This window comes from Cuculus canorus, chromosome 1 (genome assembly GCF_017976375.1).
Source record: "Cuculus canorus isolate bCucCan1 chromosome 1, bCucCan1.pri, whole genome shotgun sequence".
Taxonomy (NCBI): domain Eukaryota; kingdom Metazoa; phylum Chordata; class Aves; order Cuculiformes; family Cuculidae; genus Cuculus; species Cuculus canorus.
Genome location: NC_071401.1, coordinates 140,320,241 through 140,341,701, shown reverse-complemented (window position 1 = coordinate 140,341,701; position 21,461 = coordinate 140,320,241). Strand labels below are relative to the sequence as shown.

General features: G+C 37.8%; 1 protein-coding gene across 2 annotated transcripts in view; it reads right to left on the bottom strand.

Annotated features, from left to right (window-relative positions):
• Positions 1 to 274: 274 nt before the first annotated feature.
• The window catches only part of SLC15A5 (solute carrier family 15 member 5), a 45,212-nt gene continuing 24,025 nt past the window's right edge, over positions 275 to 21,461 (bottom strand). The window contains exons 1-4 of one of the 2 annotated variants that reach the window (XR_008447407.1): positions 10,357 to 10,628; positions 3,102 to 3,164; positions 1,562 to 1,965; positions 275 to 325 (exon numbers count right to left, since the gene is read on the bottom strand). Coding sequence is in view for 1 of the 2 variants with exons in the window: in XM_009570646.2 (XP_009568941.2) it covers positions 8,401 to 8,545; positions 10,357 to 10,465; positions 19,195 to 19,326 (386 nt within the window). In the remaining variant the exon portion in view is untranslated. The other variant, XM_009570646.2, reaches the window with a different exon arrangement.

The following is a 21,461-nucleotide window of genomic DNA, read 5'->3' as shown; positions in this document are numbered from 1 at the left end:
TTTGCAATTAAATTAATTAGGTACTCTGAATTACTGGACAGTGACTCTTCAAGCTTGTTTTACCCAGTTTGAAGTGATGTATATACACAAATGTGCCAGAAAACCTAGATAGCTTTTGTTCCCTCTATGGATCTCATCTATACCTTCAGATCAGCAACTGACCATAATGCATATGTTTTGAATGAAGAATAAAATGGATAAAGAGATATGCTGAGATTTCACAATATTAATAAAAAAAACGTTACCTGTTAGGCTGACTTCTTGTAGTCAACACTCTTTTGCAGCATGTTGCCTGACAGAGACAATTCATTGTGTACGTTTCAGCCTTCCAAAAATAAAAGTTACTATCATGACTCTTCATCCAAAGATCTGAGATTGCTTAAAAATGTCAGGGATGCTTTATGACAGCTGTTCAAATTCTGAGCAGTTTCTTTATAGCTTCTGGCTCTAAAGGAGGATAAGTAACATATCTAATCCTGAGACCTGATTACTTTCCCAGGTTTAAAATGGAGACTGTGCATTCTCATTTTCTGAGTTGTTGTTGGAAAGCTAGTTCTCTGGCACCTCCTCCACTCTCAAGATGTTACATCTCCACTTGACTCCAAGCTGAAGTCAAGTAAGAGTGCTCTGCACTCTTCAGCAGTCAGCTTTTTGCATCTTAATCAGGTGCTACAATTACAACATAGCCATAATTAAAGCCTATGTAAGTTTAGGAAAAAAAAAGTAGAAAAAAAAAATCAAGAAACAGTTAAAATCAATTGAACAAAACATTTTGGTGCCCAAAGATTCCATCCATTCTCTTTGCCCTAGAACCCAGAGAAGGAAGACTTTAGGCTATAATCTTATAGCTGTGATATTAAGATAGACTCCCCCAGAATCAGTCAATCCCCCAAATTTTAATATTATCGTGGTTTGAAAATTTTAAGGCCCACTATGGAATAATTTATATTAAATCTTTAGCCCTTAGAGATAGAACTAAGCACCATTAGTGTTTACAAAGAATTACGAGACTCATAGGAATTATATTTAGGTAAACAAACCAAGAAACAATCTATTGCATCATTGCTAGGGTCCTCCTCAGTGACTCCACAGAAAAGATTTTGCCTATGCAAGCAGGAAGACAACTGAATGGAGAAGGATTAAAAGGGTTGCACAGAAGAAAAACAAATGTCTTAGGCCAAGTTTGCTCATACCTTTGTTCTGTAGCATTTGTTCCTTAACAGCCATTAGTTTAGCAGAGAAGCATTTGGCCCAGAGTTGCTACAGTTATCTCTGATTAAGTTTTAGCTAATCTTGTGTGATAGAAAATGCATGCATGAAATGGCCATGTAGTCCAGCCTGAAACATTGACAATGCCTTGACAGAGCTCTTTAAACACGGTAAACTCAAACAAGTCTACACAGTAAATCCTGTCTTGCACTAGGAGTCTCACAAATTCAGTTTTAATTTTTATAAACAGATTGCTTCTTGGGTTGTTATTATTAGTGTGAGCTGGACAGCTTGAATTAGAGAATAATTTATTCCCTGTGCATTTCTAATTACAGAAAAGAGGTTCACTCACTGACACACTTGTCCGTCTTGTTCTTTCCTGTCTTTCAGGCATGGCTGATTGCAGTTAAATAGACAGACCAGCACAAACTGCATAAGAAACACAACTCTGTCAAAAAAGGACTGAAGTGTTACCATTAATTATTCTGGACCATGTGCTCATTTACAACAGATCTAACATGAGAAATATTCTCAGAGGTGTCAAACAGCCTCAGTTTCATAGGTGCATGGGGGTAGCACTGACTAAATGTTTGAGTGACTGGTAGGATGTGACCTGCCAGAGACCCTTGAAGCTTGGGGATTTCATGTGCAATTTGTGTTTCAGCATTCAATAGATAATTTAAATTGGGCCACTCTCTCTGTGCATTTCTGAAGGATCTACATGCCTGAGTCTGTGTCGGAACTGCACAAGCATCTCTGGAAAAAAAAGAAAAAAAACATTTATGAGCATCTGTGCAAGTGATTATTTGGAACCCACTGCATCTTAAATAGGCTCAAAGAAAGTGAAAATATTGCTTTCTAAAGATGTTGAAAGGTAAGCATACCAATCACTGAATGCATAGGAAGACAGCTTGAAACTGCTAACTGTGAGAAAGAACAAAACCCAAATCACCATGATTTAGTTAACCCTCACTACAACACGGACTGTTAATTTAAAAAAATGAGCAGAGAATAGTCCACTTTAGCCATTAATCAGATGAACAGAGTTTGCAAAAGGGAGAATCAATTGACTGGTAATTCACATTGGAACTGAAAAGAAAAGAAGGATTGGATTTCCTAAGTTTTACCCTTCAACTATTTCAGCCAGAACTACAAAAGTACCCTCTTTCTAGTATTTTTTTTTTATTTTTAAATACAAGAAATATGTACTTCAGCTCTGCCCTCACTGACACTTTATTTAATTTTTAGCATCTATGTAATCTATCAGACAAGACCATCCACTTTTACATATTCTCATAAACATGAATTTCTTATCCCAGGCAAGAAGCAGCAATTGAAAGGTCTTCCATAACAAAGCAACAACATTTTCAAATAGGTAATAATCACCTTCCTGCCCTCTCGGCAGTTTGCTGCTCTTCCTGTTGTTGAAACTGTTTGCTTAGTTTTGCAAGACGTATACAATTTTTGTACTTAGATCTCGGCAGTGAAGTTTCTCCCTTAAAGTCATAGACATTCTTCTTTTTCACAGTACAAGTAAGGCAGAAATTTTTGTTGCCTAAGGTTTTAGACAATGTTCTCATCATTAAAGTTTAGTTTACAAACAGTTTAAGCTTAAAGAGTGTTTCCAGTAAATGATAGCTCTTTACAAACAGTGACAAAGATTGTTGAGGGGTTTATCAACTGTCAGCACAATACTAAAATCTGGTTTTCCACTTGAATATTTCAAAAAGGAATAATTTCAGGACAATAGGAAAACTCTATAAGCCACAGTAAAGAAATTCAGAACTGCATAGAATGCCAGATTCACTTTTAAGCAACGTCCTCTTGCAGCCTATGGTTTACTGTTCAGCATGTGTTTCAGATTAATGGTTTTGCTAGGTATCAAAGATTACCTCTTTTCCAGCTAAATAGGCTCTAGATATGTAGATATGCATTCTCTTCATTTTTCATTTAATCTGGAAAGAAAAAGAAAAAAAAGCAACAAAAGACAACCCCAAAATAAACACCCCACACCAAAAAAACCCACATCCAGACAAAACAAACAAAAAAAAAGTAGGATGTTGGTCATACAATATTTGAAAAAAGCTTCTACTAATTTTCTTTCTGAGAGCACACAACCCCTAGGAAAATGTGCAGAATGTCTACAATTTTGTAGTCTTAGGATGCGTTATCCAGTTTTCTGCAGATATAAAGTATCTTCAACAAAGTGAAAAAAATCATTGTTAGAGCAGTTCCTATCAGTCTTACTACCTCTGAATATTAGAATTGATTAAATAATTTTAAAAAGTCAGCATCAGTACTAGTAGACTGTATAAAGTTTAGATGTCAAGCTCTGAATCAAGGAAATCTATATCTACGATTACAGAAAGAGACTGAAACTAGAATAATAACATCAACAGAATATTACTTCTGTGGAGAGACTTTCTAGAAACCAGGTACATAGAAAGGAAAAAGGTCATTTTTATTCTATTCAGAACAGAGAAATGATGAGGAGACTTGTGAATTTTTGATATTTATTTTAAAAGATTAAATAAAAGCAGACTTTCAAAACATTCTCTGGAAGGTAGCTGCATTTGCCTCTGCCAAGGCAAATCTATTATAGTATACGTTATAGCAAACAGACACCAAGGTGAAGTCTAAAAGCTTTAGTTCTGCTCTGCAGCTTTTCTCCAGGGCACAAGGCAGGCATACTCCTACCTCATCTTTCCAGCTCAGAGTTCCCACAGAAGCTGAACAAGACTTACTTTCATATCAACTGGGTCATGCACCTCTTTCTTCCATCACTGGCAGAAAGTAAGTATTCCTAGAAGATTTACAAAAACTTCAAGACGCAACAGTAGCTCTGACTAAAAGAAGGGAAACAAATCCAGCATAGACCCAGACAGCTGAGTTTAACGCTGTAAAATTACCTTCAAAGTATTTTAATCAGACACACTCAGGGTTCTTCACCAAAAAAAAGACTTCCGAATATTATTCTTCTTTCATACCTAGGGAATCTGACTGAAAAAAATTAAATAACTTGCACAAGGACACTCAAAGCCTATGTAATGTCTGATCTGGGTTCTACTTTCTGACTACTACTGCTGAGTCTTAACAACTCCCTCTTTCCTCTGCAAAGCTGCAGGCTTCAGCAAACAAAGCATTCCTTATAGCTAATTGGTATTACATGGAAACTCAACTGCTCTTATTTACAAAAATACAGATTTATGTCAAGCAAAGCCAATTATACTTAATGTTTAAACTATTACAGGTGCTCAATGACATTGTTGCTAGGCAGTAGAAGTGAAATTGCTCTTTTAATGCATCTTGTTCCAACTGGGAGCATGTGTTTTATCATCAGTGCAAACTTAACAGATGGAGATCTTAATCCTCTACAGTAAGCTTTCTTTCCCCTCCCTCCCTCAAAATAGTGTCCCATGCATTTAGACTTAACTGAGGTGCTAAATGACCTGTCTGGGACAGAACTTGTATTTTTGGTATGTGCATACATGAATAAAGTATAAAATACACATTTAACCCTTAAACATCACCAGTCCCTCACCCCCAATCAGCAATACATAAAGCTGTTCAAGACTAGTAACGACCTGTGCTGAGCACAGCACCCACTGAAATACTTACAACCAGAACTGGTAGACAGCACAAAAATACCTTCTTTCAAAATCAAGACTGAATCTACAGAGTCCTTTATACTAATTTCACTGTGTGCTGGCACAAGATTTAGAAAATTTAGACAATAATGAAACTACAAAACTGAACTGGGATGTTTCTAGGCACTCTTAACCTCACTTAAGAGGCAATGTTTTTCTACAATAACTTTAAAAGCCATAGTCCTTTATGGCATGGATTAAAACACGTGGATTAACATCTTAAATTTACTTTGTGCAAAGCAACATCATCAGGCGACCTAAAACACAGTCAGTCAGATCTGAATGAAAATTGCCATAGATCAACAAAATGCTGAAACAATGAAGGTTATTCTAACATTTTCCAGCTGCTTACTGCTTTATTTCACATGCACACACCCTTCCATATTCTTTCTGTCATCTCATTTTTTCTAATGTATGAAATAAGATGTGAAAACCAGCTTCTTTCAAAGTCAAGACCAAACCTGTAGAATCTTTTATACTAATTTTACTGTGTGCTGGTACAAGATTTGTAAAATTTAGACGGTACTCTCAAAGTACAATGACTTCCATCAGCTTTGTACAGAGGCCCAGATGCTGCAGTTCAAGAAGCATCCCCATCTGTTGGGTATAACTGCTAAATTGCTCTGTCATAATGGTGAGCATGACTGATAGACTTCTGTATATTGATATATGTCAAAATTCAGCCATCCTTTTGCCATCTATTCAAAAGGCCAAATTCTTACCTAAATATGATAGAAAAACCCTTCTTCTACTCCATGTGAAGAAGCTAGTGAGTTTTCAATAGTCAATTATTCAGCCTAAAGCCCATTCTAACCCATATCTTCCAGAGAATCTCTTTGTGAAGGCTACCCAACTGCTCCCTTCCCCATTGCCGAAAGCCTTTCTTGCATAATTGCATGACAGAGAGGTCCTGTCCAGGGAGTTAACAAATCCTCTTCCTGCAGAATGGTTTTCCACAGATAATTAAAGTGCAACAGCTGCATTCCATTCTCTGCTGTCATCTATTCTCACATTTTGATTTTTGAGGGGAAAAAAAAGTTCTTAGGAAGCTTGAGATCATTCAGCCTGAGGGCAAGCACCAAAGCACACTTTATACAAAAAAAATAGAGTTAGGCCTCTTGTTTTCTTGTTCTTGATGTAAATGGTTCCAAACTGCTGTTATTTTTGCAGTTTTTTTTAAAAAATATCATCATTGTTAGGTGCTAAAAGCATCTCCAGCCCAATTATACTTGCTGGCTCAAATCTTAAAGGAGTTGCTCTCCTTTTGTGCGTAACTCTCAAATACATTGACAGCAACCACAGACCTCTTGTCAGCAGACTCCACCCAGCACCTTTGCAGCTTTTGTGTGCCAGGACAAAGATCAAATAACGTATTCAGGAATTTCCTACTTTTTCTTTATGGAAAGAAACTAGAATATTCTGTGGCTTAAGGTTGAGTTTATTGCAATATAAATATCATTTAGAAAAACACAACATTAGAAGCAAATAACTGTCAAATATGTCAAAATTTTCTGCTTTCCAGTCTCTAGCACCCTTGGAGACTAGGTCCTTCAACCTTTTGCCTCCCCTCCATCTCATAAACCCAGCACAAGCCCAGCTTGTGCAGTTGCTTTAGGAGAAAGACGCTGTCTCTTGCTGGCAGGGCAAAGAGCCAGGGCAAGGTGAACAGGCAACCTTTTGACCTTCCCACTACTTCTTACAGAGCAAACAGCAACTTGTATATTCAGCTCTGCCGTCAAGGCATCATATCCCACGCTAGTCAGAATGGATGACCATTTCAGACGAACCTGGATGAAGATATAACTACTTCTTCCATCTCAACCAGTCGATCTTCTAGGATCGGATCCTTGGATCACATTCTCTTTTACCACAAAGAAAGATATTAAACAAGTTCCACAATCAATCACTTCCAGATGGATACCTCCCCTTTCTACACTATCTGTTGCCGTCTGGACTTGACAGGTCCCTCAGACACCTTGTAGCTCTTCTGCTGACTCTGATCTCCATCTTCATAATTATTTCCCATGGGATATACGTCAAGTGCTTTACTGAAACCATGGCAGATCATCTCTACTATGTTTGTTTAGAAAATTAATTCTCATTACACACAGACATTATGTTAGCCTGGCAAATCTACCTTTGATACATCTGTATTGCATTTTTTCAATTTTCCTTTTATCTCATGACTTTAAATGTCATCTTCTCTTTTTATTTTCCTAAACCTTAAATATTTGTGAGATCAAACTAAGGGCTCCTGCCTGCCTTCCCACTTCTCAGATGCAGTTACTAAGTTTTGCTCCCCCCCTCCCTCAACACCTCATCCAAAGCTGCAGCATTAAATATGGCTAGTGGTGGAGTGGCAATTTCCTTGGAGAGATGATTTCCTTCACCAGCTGTTTCACAGTTTCAGCTCACAAACTACACTCTGCTTCACTTTCAGTACATCATATTCCTTTGATGTGGTTTCTCCTGTGGTAGAGCACTCTTCATACCTAGCGAGTATTATGGCTTGACTACCACTTCTGATACAATCATCTCGATGTCAAAGAGGTCCTTTAGGTTTTGAGTTCAATGTTTCCTTATCATGTAAGGACCCCCTTCTATCCTCACTCTTTGCAGTAGTATGACTTCAAAAAACTAAAATCTTAAGCGCTAGATTAGCATCACTCACAATCCCTATGTCAGCCAATTTTGGACGTGTTTAACATTATTTAGATCTTTAAAGTGGAATGCATTTTGCTAATCAGTCCTCCACCCCCACACTTCCAACTGCAACAACCCTCTCCCAATGTTTTTCTAATTCTTTTCACCACCTCAGCTGGGTTACAATGAGTAATTCTAATGTCAATAAATTCTCATCTCCAGTACCCTTACTACATGTTTTCTATATATTGTTCTTAGGAATGACAAGTTCTACAGTTCTTCTGCAAAATATAAGACTAGATGCTTCAGCATCATTGTTTCATGATGGACTTTATGGACCTATATTTATAGCATATTTTTGGTATATCTCAAAGCAATTTGCAAAGAAGGTTAGAATGGCTGTGTCCATCTCACTGAAGGGGAAACTAAGTTAAAGAAAGAACTTGCTGAAGGCTAGGTAGCAGATAAGTAGCAGAGCCAAGAACAGAACACAACACTCCTACCTTTGCAAGCATCAACCAGCCAATACCAGACTCTATTTATAAATGATACTGTCACAGAGTAATTTGCTAAACAAATGTATACATGAGTTTATTGATTTTGAACCATTACTAAATACAAATACATGTGGATACCTATCTATTTCCCCATAGAGATTAAAAGACTCTTTCCATCAACTATGCCAAGCAGTAAGCTCTCATTGTATTTGATGTGCATTATGACAGTGCAGCATCCTACAAGGCCAAATCTTATGGCAACTTCTATTTTGTAAATTTATAAATAACATTATTATTCCTGAGATAATTAATAAATACATTGGCAGTTCCACTAAACAATACAAGGTAATTTACCATTAGAAGTTTGTTGGTAACAATCAAAATCAAACAAGGGTGAAATTTTATCAGGTTTTCTCCATAGGAGACAAAATGGGAGAATGTTCCAGGACACTACCATAATGTTTGATGGTTTTTTCATGCTTCAAAAGTTTTTCTTCAGGAAGACTTCCTCTGAAATCATTGGTGTATTCCTGAATCAGACTGTTGTATCTGGGAAGGAGGATAGGGAAGGAAACTGCTAAAGTGATCGTCCTTTCTGAGACTAGTTTCACTTATTGCTTATTAGGTAATATTTTGCAAGTTATAGTGCCTGCTGAGTCCTGCACTTCTAAGTAGCCAGAAAAATAGAAGAGTGATTTGGGCTTTCCTAGAACTTTCCAGAACTTCAGGATGAGAAGTGCCAAATGGGATGCCGGTGTCAACAGCTGTATTGTGTAATTTTAAAAAGTTTAAAAAAGAAATACACTTTTTTCCTCTGAGAAATTTTACTATATTTTACGTAATGCATAGTTTTAAAGCCTGATTTCCCCCACTCTTAAATCAGTGTTTATCCGAACAGTCCTCATCCTTTCCCTCCCCCTGGTAGAATTTTTATTTAGCACAAAATGAAACTATTACACTTGAACTTAAGAAAACATATTGCATGTATTTTCGAGAAGACTGGAGACCAACAAATTTCCTCATTGAAATATGTTAATTTTTTGGTAAAATTATTTGTTGCATTCAGCCCAGTTTTATGGCCACCTTCTGACAACCAAAACCTTTTAGTTTTCAGCAGTAAATACCACACATGAAAATTTCATTTTACAGCAGAAAAAAACCCCATTTTATAAAAAGAAGATAAAATACATGCAGGGTAAACACTTCTGATCACGACTCAGGTCACATTTAAAAGATGAGAATCAAGAACTAGCCATCAGAATAAATAGACACTTGTGTCTCACATTACATTTAAATGATTAACAAGATGCTATGGTATCCTCATAGCCTCACAAATTTCTTACTGCAAAGTTAGGTATGGCTATATGTAATAGAAAAAGTATTTTTCTCAAGAGTTCTAGAAGTACACTGCCCCTGGAAATTTTCTGTTATTGTCATTATCAAATCACTACTCCAAGGTTTCTGAAGGATTTCCATAGAACTGCAGCCCAACGTCTAAGACAGAATGGCACTCACACGTGAGCTTTCTTACTGATGGTGACACAGGCTGCTTTCCTCCCTATTCTTCACTACAAGCATTACTTATAACACTGTCAACAGAAAGTTAACTGTGATTAAATATTCCAGAATACAGGAGGCAGACCAACTCTCAAACCACCGTGGATAAGAAAGCGTATTGCAATTATGAGTTTCTTGTATTTTACAGGCAATATACAGGCATTAAAACTAGGCTCTATAGGTGGCATAAAATTGCTTGCTATGCAGGGGGCTAATTGAGCAATTCCATTGACTCCAGCAGAAAGATGCATTTATCTCCTTGCCCAGTAGAGTATCAGAAAATATTTCAGGGTTATTCTGTTGAAACTATTGCATACTGCATCACCCAGTAGCTGTTTTCTGTTTTATTGCAACCTCTTTGCCTACTGCCCTATATTAAAGATGTAAGCTCTCTGAGACAATGGCTGTTTTCTATATATTGGTACAAAGCCAAAAGCAATGGAAGTCAGTTTCATGACCAGAATATCTTGGTGCTGTGATCTAAGCTCCAATGCCAACATATTTACATGGTTCTGTAAAAAATAGGATGGTCTTTTTTCTTCAAGGCAGTTTTATATTAGTAAGACTCCTTACAAATTTTAGGCTAGTTTCATCAGTTATTGGTTTTTTCTAAGCTTCCCACACAATTTTTGCTGTCAAATCTCTCTCCTTGCTGCAGATGAAAAATACCAAAATCTGAACCCTGAATGATAATATATGATCTATCACTACTAATTCTTTATTACATACAAGCTTACAGGTTTTGCAAGAATTCTACTCATATCTACAAATGAAACATCAAGCTTTCATTATCTCACACATACCTGTGTGCAATAGTCCAGAACCCCAGGGTGTTCACCATCATTAAGGAAGCCAAGAAGAAGAAGAATCTCTCCAATTTACCTTCACGCAGCAAGTGTGGAAACCAGTTGCCTGGAAAAGCAGACATTTGTAGCAGAATTAGTTTACCTTGCAGGATGAGTCGTGGCTCATATGAAAGACATGAAGATAACTTTGTGTAAGACACAGTCACAGCAGGTGCTTTGAACCCCCCCTTGTAGCTATTTATACAGCTTTCATTCACACCGCATCTATGTTTTTTGAGTCTACAGCGTACTTTGCTCCTGCTCTGCAGACAGAAAATAGAGATCTAGAGAAATTAAAGAACTCTCCTAACAAATCCAAAGTGCACTGGTAAACGTAAGTCTGCACAGTAACGATCAGGCCATCTTCCCTCTATATTATCCCCTTCACACAGATAAATCGATGTTAAATGTGAACCCTTTAGGAAGAATTAGAATTAAGGTGGTCTGTAGAAATCCTTATTCGCTTCTCTCGTTCTTTTAATGCACCCTTCTTATAAAAAAAAAAACAAACACTAAAAACATTCATTAAAAGAATTTTTCAGTGTTTTGGATGGTTCTCCATTACCAAGATATTACCTGACATTTTACTTCACGTTTTCTATAGCTGCATTTAGCTATGAGTCTGCAACGTATCCACGTCTTGCACAGAGCATTTATTTGCATGAGTCAGGTCTTTTTCTATTAACGCTTTTGACAATAGTATCTGAGACTTTTAGGCAGCTTAAACTCCATCCAGAGAACAGTGCCACCTATGTACAGCCTTGTCTGCCTTCTTGTGTGCTTTAGATAGCAGTGTTGCTTTTGATGTTCTCCGTCACAACCAGTCTGCAAACAAACCCATAACTACGGAAAACAAAATCATAACTACGGAAATCAGGATGCTTAAAACCAAAGCAAGCCACACCCCCACCAGTCTGTGTTTGAAGACAATCAGTACTTGAAGTACCACAATCAACTACAGCAAAACCATAACATCAAGCTGAAAAGAAATGATAGTAGATGCAGAATATCAGAGAGAGATCTACAGTGCTGTAATGACCTGTTACATTATTTGGGAACACAGTTTTGATCATGTTGGAAGAAGAGAGGCTGTCTTCATTAGCAAGTAGTGAAGTGCAACAGAAGCAAATACAGTGTGAAACAGCTGGTGCTGAGAACATGATGTCCACAGTATACACACCTCACGGTAGTTCATATCAGACTAGTTGCCATTAACAGCTGGAACACATCAGACACTAGCAATTTTTGTTTAGTTTCAACCAAAAGGAATGTGGGCTTTTTGTGCTCCAGGATCAAATCAGAGATGACCAGGAGATTTAGATCAAAAGCACACTGCTGATCTGAACAGAACACCATTATCAGTGTGTCCAAAGTCACCTTCTTTTGCTTCCCCAAAATCTGGTATCAAATCCTGCCTATCTAAATAGACTAGCTATTCACCACTTGACCTAGCTGAAATGTATAGGAGGAAAAATAGCCACCTTTGCCCCAGCTGCACTGTACACTGTACCTGATAGCCTTAACTAATCTTTTGACCACTAATGCCATCTTTAGACTTCCAATACCATTCTCAGCCTTTCAAAATTTTCTACTTAGAGAGATAAAGTAGTTCCACAGCCCAGGAGTGCCAGCAGTCAAAGGATTACCCCCTCCACACCCCTACATACACATATTTACATTTTTCTCTTTCTTCCACATCTTAGACTTGTAAACATGTACCTTTTCAAAGCAGTTACCTTTAGCTCTCCTAGAATTAACAGGGAACAACAGCCATCAGTGCAGCAGCTTTCCCTAACTCCTCCACAATTTGCTCCATGACACATTACCTTTCTGCCTGTCACAGAGCAGCAGCATCTCAACTCGGTATGTGCAGTTCCTTTTCCAGCATTATCTCAGAGCGAGTTTTAAAACGTACCATTTAACACTGTCAGTTGACTAAGCTCCTAGGTGCTATAACTTCATTTTAGTAGCTTATAAACTTTTACTGTCATAATTCACAACCAGGTAGTTTTTCATTTCACATCCCCCAGTGGCCAATAGAAGTCACGGAGAGAGCACGTGTATCTGATGAAAGAGAAAGCACGCATGAGGTTCGGCGCTACAGCTTGTCAAAGCCGAGTTCACACTGTCTGCCAGGTTATTTACATCGGCTAGGCTAACTATATGAGCAGCAGGAGCTTTCTAATGGAATGATGTTTAGAATGGAACCTAAACAGAAAATATGTACTTAAAAATAGCACAGAGCAATAGGAAAAAAAAAAAAAACAAACAACAAACCACCAACAAAAATGAACTCAGCAGCTTCCAAGAGAACAGAGCAAAATGGACCTTTAAAATTATCTTAATGTTAGCAAAGGCACCATATTGGAGTGTTGAAAGCGGGAATGGTTGGTTTTATCAGGGTAGGAGAGGAACCCAGCAAGCAAGAGATCTGGGCTCTACCCTCACTTCATTACCAGTCTGCTCTCTGGTCTGGGTCAAAAATAATTTCTGTGTCTCCTCTCTGTTTCTTTTTGTAGTTACCAGCGTTTAAACACTGAGGCCAGGATAATGAGACAAAGCCTTTGAAAAATTCTGTATTATAAATAAGCAACATGATAGTCAGGGCCAGAATTAGATTGTGTTTGGTGGACAAGCTGGAGAAACAGGCCTCTGTGAAACTCATGAGCTTCAACAAGGCGAAGTGCAAGGTCCTACACCAGGGTCGGGGCAATCCCCAATTTCAATAAAGGATGGGGGATAATGTGATTGAGAGCTGCCCTGCAGAGAAGGACCTGGGGTTGCTGGTTGATGAGAAGATGGACATGAGCCAGCAATGCACGCTTGAAGCCCAGAAGGCCAACTGTATCCTGGGCTGCATCTCTTGTGAGACCCCACCTGGAGTATTGTGTCCAGTTCTCAACATAAGAAGACTATGGAGCTGTTGGAACGGGTCCAGAGGAGGGCTACAAAGATGATCAGAGGGCTGGAGCACCTCTGCTATGAGGACCGGCTGAGAGATTCGAGGTTGTTCAGCCTGGAGAAGAGAAGGCTCCGAGGAGACCTTAGAGCAGACTTCCAGTACCTGAAGGGGCTGCAAGAGAGCTAGGGAGGGACTTTTTACAAGGCATGGAGTGATTGGATGAGGGGAATGTGTTTAAACGGGAGGGAGGGAAGATTTAGATTAGACTTGAGGAAGAAACTCTTCACTAAGACAGTGGCGAGGCACTGATACAGGTTCCCAGGGAACTTGTAGATGCCCCATCCCTGGATGTGTTCAAGGCCAGGGTAGATGGGGCCCTGAGCAGCCTGGTCTGGTGGGAGGTGTCCCTGCCCATGGCAGAGAGGTTGGAACTGCATAGGCTTTAAGGTCTTTTCCAACTCAAACCATTCTATGATTCTACGTTAAGATTCCAGCTGCCATAGCACACACATGCTCCCTCTCTAGTTTATTGATCCATCCAAAGCAAGGGATAGGATCAAGACTCTCTTTTCTTTTCAGTGAGGGGCAACAAGGTTTGTCAGAGGTGCCTTTCTCTGCAGAGAAACAGGAGTGGCAGAAGTCCTAGAAGTATACGGACTGTCATCCTACTGCCAACATTCTTTTTCAGAGGATACAGTGCAAATTAAAGTAGCCATTTCTTATTTTCAGTCAAAAATATTTACTTTTTTTTTTCTTTTTTTTTTTCTTTTTATAAATGGAAGTTGGTTTTCCATGAAACAGAGGATAAACCTACATTTACTTCTAGATTCACTGCACAAAGAATGCTCTGCTGGCTGAAAGCCTTGAGAGAACAGCTGTTGGTGCCAAAACGTGTTTCAGGCAGTAAAAGTGTCTGCAGACACTTTCTGCCCTTACCCCACTAACAGCTTCCATAATCTGTCTGCAGACTCCAGCACCCTCCACTGACTCGTGTTGGCGTTCATACTTGCAGGTTTTACTCTTAGCCATTAACATCAGTAACTTATTGGGTCAGTTTTTGTTTAGTTTTGCTGGAGTAAGATCCTGGGCACTTTTGAGTTTGAGGAGTCCAGCACTTTCTCATCCTTGAATCAGCATGCAGTATGTTAATAATTGCCTTTCCTCAAAAAGATGCTGCCTTTGGGTTCTGTCAGTCTTTTACTTTTCTATAGAGATTGCCAACAGGAGTGCCAATTACAAGGTTGGTTTGTCACATAGATAATTGCTCTCTGGGAATTAACTTTCTACAACAACCTCCCAATTTCCATTTTTATTCTGACAATGGAAATACTTTGTAGCATGAATCTCCATGAAGAATCAGAAGTTTCCTTTTGCTGTGTACATTTTAAGGAGCCTTTTCCTATAGGTTAGAGGTGAATCTCTCAAGTATTTCACGGCAAATTTAGAACAAAATAAAAGAGTAAGTCTAAGCAGAGTGAGTTCCTCAAGCCTGCTATACCATACATCGTTGACATCAAGTGCCTGGTAAACTTTCACTGAAAGTTGCAAAAACTTTCATTTTACAGTCCTGTTGATTTTGCATCAAAAAAGCTCAGGTAGCACAAGAAGGAGGAATGTTACACAGCACCAAGAGAAAATACCTGATCCTACCAACGCAGCCAGAAAAGTAGGTGAAGCAGGGATTAGGACACAGACAAAACCACTTTCCTGGTCTGCTTCTGGTTGTTGACCAACTGCAACAAACAGCTGGCAATACTAGCCATCAAAGAAGACATGGAAAGGGCTATAAGCCAGTGTTTGACATATACTAGTGCACACAAGGTATCTGTCACTATGATGGCACCCTTGGAGCTCTCAATGGATTCAAAACAAAGCCCAAAGTTGCGTTGAAAGGCATTCGGTTTGTTTACTGAACACCATCATCATACATTGATATTGGTAAAACATAGAAGATAAAGCCAAACAGTCGCATGCTAGAAGTTACACTATTCTGTATGATTCCCACATTTTTACAGCTATCCTGTAACCTAGACCATTATTACAGAAAAAAATGAATTAATAGCTTAGAAAAGGATTGCATTGCCTTCCATCATTTCAACAAGTTAGTGGGCATATATTTAGTGTTTAATCATATCCAAATTAAAGTCTCAGTCTGCATCTAATCCTTATTAGCTAAATAGGCACCAATGGACACCACCATCTGGACTGCAAGAAATATCCTTTAACTTCATCATCTTTGGTATTTGGAGTCAGACAAGTCTCCAAATTGAAAAAAATTAAATGCACAAAAAAAAAAAAATCCCTTGTTCTCTAAATACAAATAAGAAAACCATGTCTGGATCAGTTTCCTTCTTCTGACCTTTCTGTTTTTTTCTTTTTTTTTTTTCCTTACATATTTACATTAATATTTTTAGAGAAATGTATTCTGAAATGATTGGCATAGGAGGACAGGTTTTGTCTTGCATCTCCTTCCGTTAAAATGTTAGGAGAGGTAAGAGATCCAAAAGAAAGCAGTTTCCCAGCTTGTACTGAAAATATCACTGTCACCCGTCATCTGTTTGCACTCGTCAGATTTTTTTAAAAAGTCTTTTTTTATCATATTCACACCATCCTCCATAGATGCGTTAAAAAATGATTAATGCAGCTTTGACTGTGACTGATATCTGATCAACTTTGCCAATAAAACCCCAAATAAAATTCTAAACTAGTGACATGGAATAGGTTATAAAAATGTTTTAATTTTGTCAACACCCTCTGTGCTTCAGCACTTCAAAATACACACTGGAGGATTTACTTCACTGTATCCTGAATAACTCCATGGCAAACATGGTCTCATTGCTTCGAGATGGAAAAACCAGAAATAGTCTTGGCTTGGGTTTAAGTGAAACAAGAATCATGGGACAAGACAAAATCACCCATAGCCCAAGAGCTGCACACTAAGCCTTGTTAAATCTTAGAAATTCATTGCATAAACACTTTAGTGTTCTTTCAGCAAAAGGGAAAGAATTTTGGTCTTCCAATATAAATAAATTTGTTCAGCTTTTTAGAGAAAGAAAAAAGTCTGATCTGTTTGCTTTACCCCCAGTTCCATACATTTTTCAGATATTGAATGTTTTACGAGCTCTTTAAACAGAGCTGAAAACAAGCACCAAATGTGAGTAATGAGAGTTTAGTCTGTGTCATTTGACCTTAATTTGACTTAAGAGAGGTCACAATTTTATTCTGTGAAGCGCTGTCATCTTTAGAAGGTTCAATAAGTAACTACAGTTTTTTATAAAGTAAAAAAATTTCGCTGACCTTAGGCTTTTCATCAAAAGCACCAAAGTATACCCTAAGAAGTACAACGGGAGTGTTTGGAAAAAATGCAGAACAAAAAGAATTTTGTAAATAAAATTTCCTATCAAACTAGGTGGGGAAAAAAACCCAAATTCCAACGCAAGATTAAGAAACCAAATCAAGCCACAAAACCAAGCCTCTTTGGATTTGTTATAGTTTATACCCAGCTCCAGAAGTGTGATCCCAAGTCTACTTTGATTTATGAGTCAGTGGGACAAAAGTCTAGCTGGGATGAGTAGTGGAATACTTCAGTCTGAAGCATTACGACACAAACAAAGATACAGGAATATTTCCATTATTTACAAGCTGTGAATTGCTTGAATTGTGTTAACTTAGAATAATTAATCTCATTCAAGCAGGGAACACTGGGAAAGGGATGTCCAGTGAGATTCCATTTATTTTTAGAAATAAAACGTGAAAGCCCAATAACATGTTGTTTACACACTAATAGGGAAAGTAATCTCTAACACTTCTAACTAGAGCAACAGAGCAAACAAACTTTTTTTCACTATATTTTCTCTAAAGCTTTTCAAGTTTTGCAGATGATTTCTTCTACATAGGGGCTTGTTGGTTTGCACTACAGCACCTTATTCTGCATACAGACTATCACTGAGTCCCTTGGAGATTTAAGAGTGACTTTTGCTCAGGATAATGTCATGGCCAATTCCATCTAAAAGAATGGCAGATTTGACAGAGTTAAATAAAGATGTAAGTTGCACCTTTGGTTTTTCAACGCAAAGTAGAGAAGCTTGCCACCTGACTTCATAAATTCCTTCCTTAATAGGAATTTGAAGGCTCTGAGAAAAGAGTACTTCTGGGAAGAAATGAACACTGGTTTTTTTGAATCAATCAAATGTTTTCATGCTTACAGAAAAAGAAAAAAAAATCTTGATACAAAATTATGCAAAAAAAAAATCTACTGAATTGCAAACCAAATGCAAAAAATGTTTTCTCTATTACTTTATATAAAAATATTCTATAAAAGGAATAAATTACATATAGTGGCCCAATGTACTCAAAATGTTTTATGTTGACATGATGCTTAATAACTTTACAAATATTTAATGATATGAAAAATTAAATTGCAGCAAAATCTGTCAATTTCACTAAAACAAAATATTTCAGCCTTATCAAAAGTAATAATTTCCATACTTCTGGACCAAGAGGAAGAAAAAAAGTCAGCAACACAGTCCTTGAAGCATTAGTCTCACTGTACCCATATTACCCAATGAAAAGAGTATTCCACTGCGTGACATTCAAGGGCGTCAGCTCTCCACACTGGATGCCTTGGTGTTTTGCCCAATTAATTTGTGTAAGCATTCCTTTCTTTTCATCCATCTCTATGTCATGCCTTTATACTTCATAATAAAATTCTAATTGAATTATTAATTTAAAAAATAGCACTGCACATCATTTGTTCAGATCTCACCAGTAGGAATTAAAATTTCTTGTCGTACTTTCAAAAAAAACCAAACCACAAAACCCACATCCCTTCGTTTTTAAGTTACGTGGTTCTTTATGCAGGAAAGAGAAGAACCCAGAACTTAACCATGAGCAGTTAAAAAATTTTGCAGCCCTGATAATTGCGACAATGTTGTGCATTAGGGCCAGCAGTTGTGCTCTACAAGAGAATAGTTCTCTGTAACAGTAACAATGGAACTTATCAATGGAAAGCATCTTTAGAAGCACTACTTCAGCCAGCAGAATAGTTTTGACATGTGAACAAAGCAATACCTGTCCTTTGGCTCAAGAACTCAAGTACTTCACTTTTTAAATTTACTTATGAAACAAGTCTTTTCTGTATTGAACAAAGATTCATCAGCAAAGGAAAAAAGACTTTAAGAAACTCTTGGCCTATCTTGAAAGTCACTAAACCCAAAAAGTCTCCAGCTCAGATCTTTCACTAAATGCTTCTCAACAGGCTGAACATGAAATAACTCCTCTTGAAATAGTAAGTTCTCGGGGAATTGCAGTATTCATCTAGAAAAGGATAAAACCATAGTGAGACCATATTGTCACAGAATCTGGTTCTTCCAGTAGCTGGACAAAGAGAAAGGTGTAAAAAAGGCCAGAGACAAGCAGTGGATCTAGGGGAACAAATTCCCTAGACAGTGTTGAAACACTCAACACAACCTCCTCTCCCCTGCAACACTGGAACAAAAAGGCAGGCATGTTCTCTGTTCTTTGTAGCATTAATCTTGCTCTTGTGGCCAGAGGCTTGCACGTAAGCATGGCTAACATGAACATACTTCTTCATTAACATAGAAAGGTGCTTTCTAGACAATTTATTTTCTTGTCTTCCAGAACAGAAGTATAGAGTCTGGAGGTGAAGGCTTCCTGCAAGATGCCATCCTCTAATTACTCGAACTATCAAAACTAACATGACTCATTAAAATTGGGTGAATACAGCTGGAAGGCTATTTCCTATCTTAATTCCATCTTAATTGCGAGAGCAAATCAATAAAACTTTGGCATCTCCTTTAATTCTGCTGCCTAATTCTCCAAATCAATAATATCAGAAAATTGCTCAGGAACACCGGTCATGAGTATATTCTTACCTTGAGAGCCTGCGTGGGCTGTCTGAACAAAAAACGCTCCTATAAAGCAGCCAGCTCCATTAAAGAGAGTTAAAAAATGCATGGAAATCGCTCTCATTCTTTCTGGCACAAGCCGGAATGAAAGTAAGGAACCTTAGAAAGGAAGCAGATACAGTCACAGGTTAATAAAATAGTAAATTATAGAAGTAAATAGATAAGACACAAAAAAAATCCAAAGTGTCTTTAATATGGACTTTCCATATTTTATACAGAGAATGTACTTGCTGCAGAAGGGCAAGCAGATGTATTAGTATGTACGTTATTAACAAAGGATTATCTAAACACTTTAAATGAATCTCCGTGACAAGCCATCCCATACAAAACTATTGATATTCAACAAGTACATAAATATCTTTCACCCAGACTGTTGCTTTCACCTTTTAAAACCTCAGGCATAGCAAGACAAGAGAAGCACCATCACAGGACATCCTTTGCCAGAGTCAATGCAGTGCAGCCACCAGTAAATACTTCCAAAATCTAGAGCTTTACCTTAACACTGACACTGCTTTGCTTTAACTTAAGGCCTGACAATGCTTCCCTTCCCCTGAGAGCAACCCCTAGAGTCACTGGCTAATTTTTAAGACATTGTTCTTCACTTTCTTGCCAGAAGACTAAATCAGAAGAAGCAACAGCTTTGGTGGTAATGGGGAGCTGTAGTATGACATTGTAGCATGGATGACTATAAATAGTCCCATCAATTGTAATTCAGCTAAATTAGGATATAGCAACAGCAAGTCTTTATGATAGCTGTTCTTTTTGAGTAATTTTTCCTGATTGTCAAAATCTTTTGTTTCCTAATCTCACACCTTGAGCCCTCATTGACACTTGTGTCTCCCAACCTGCTTTATTAGTTTAGTTTGAATGACCTCCAAGCTTGAGACTTGTCAACACAGGATCCTATTTGGATGCTGAGTTGCCTGAAGCATCTCTGAATACAAATGGCACTTTGCAATCACCTTCTTCCATCCTTTTTAATTTGGATAACCAAATGAGAACTTTGGAAACATACTAGAGAAAAGAAAAAAAATACCATGGGCAGTGTTTTTTTCTTGTTCACAATAGGAAGCAAAAGCCTGAGGGCAAGAGAAAGCAGGTGAGCCTGGGACACCATCTGTAGATGCAACAGTACAATCTATTGTACAGTCAGTGTCCTAGCTAATTTGAATCACTAAGACCCTAAAAAAAATTTGGTTATTCCTCTCTAGAAGCAGGGGTGCAAAACGTGCATCTTGGCCAAATTCAATCTGGCTAATTGTATCCTACTTACCCAAATTACCCCTGCTGTTTCAATTGCACACTCTCTTCCTCATTTCTCCCACGGTGATGCTGTGAACTATTAAACAGCTGCTGCATTTCACCCTGGAGACTATCGCATTTCATTGGTGGGTGAAGTGATCCCCAATATATCCTTTAACTAACAGAGCTGTTTGTTACAAGGCTTCCCATTTCTAAGTGCTTTGAGACATACTGATAGGCAGATGATATTCTTGCAGCACTTCAAACACTGCAAATCTGCTAACTCTCTGCTAATATTGTTCCACAGAATGGGGTTGTTTGGGATTTGTGTTGGGTTTTTTGTTTTGTATTTTTGTGGCAGTATTTATGTTTTTTTGGGGGAGCACAGGGATGGATGTGGCATTTTTGGGGGTTTGATTTTTTTCTTTTAATTTATTTGGTTTAAAAGATTAATTTCCTAATTTAAACCAAGCTAAGGTTATAAATTCAAGCTCTCAGAGGCCTGTGACATCTTACATTATAACACTGTAGAGGAAAGCAATTATTTTATCAGTTTTATTTTAGTTTTTAAAGACTACCTCAGTAACAGGGAAACTTTAAATGCTTCTGTTATTATAAGAAATGCTCATGCCACCTGAAACAGATGATTATATAAAACTCCTGTTAACAAGAGAATGAAATATCAAGGATAAACACAATTTAGGTATCAGGGCTAAAATGTAGCCAGAGTTCAATATGCCAACTCTAGCTCCTCTAACCAAGCACTTAAAAAATGAGATAGCTCCTCTCTTCTGTCTGATTACAAATGTGAACATTTTTGTCCTCAATTTGGATCATGTACTTTCAGTTCAAGTAAATGATTATGATAATTGAATTTGACCTTCTGCATAACAAAGGCAGTAAAATGTCAGGAAAGGTGAAACAACTATTTAAGTCTTTAGGCTGTCATGACCTTCCACGGAGATCCACTGAATGGTTCTTGAACAGCAATT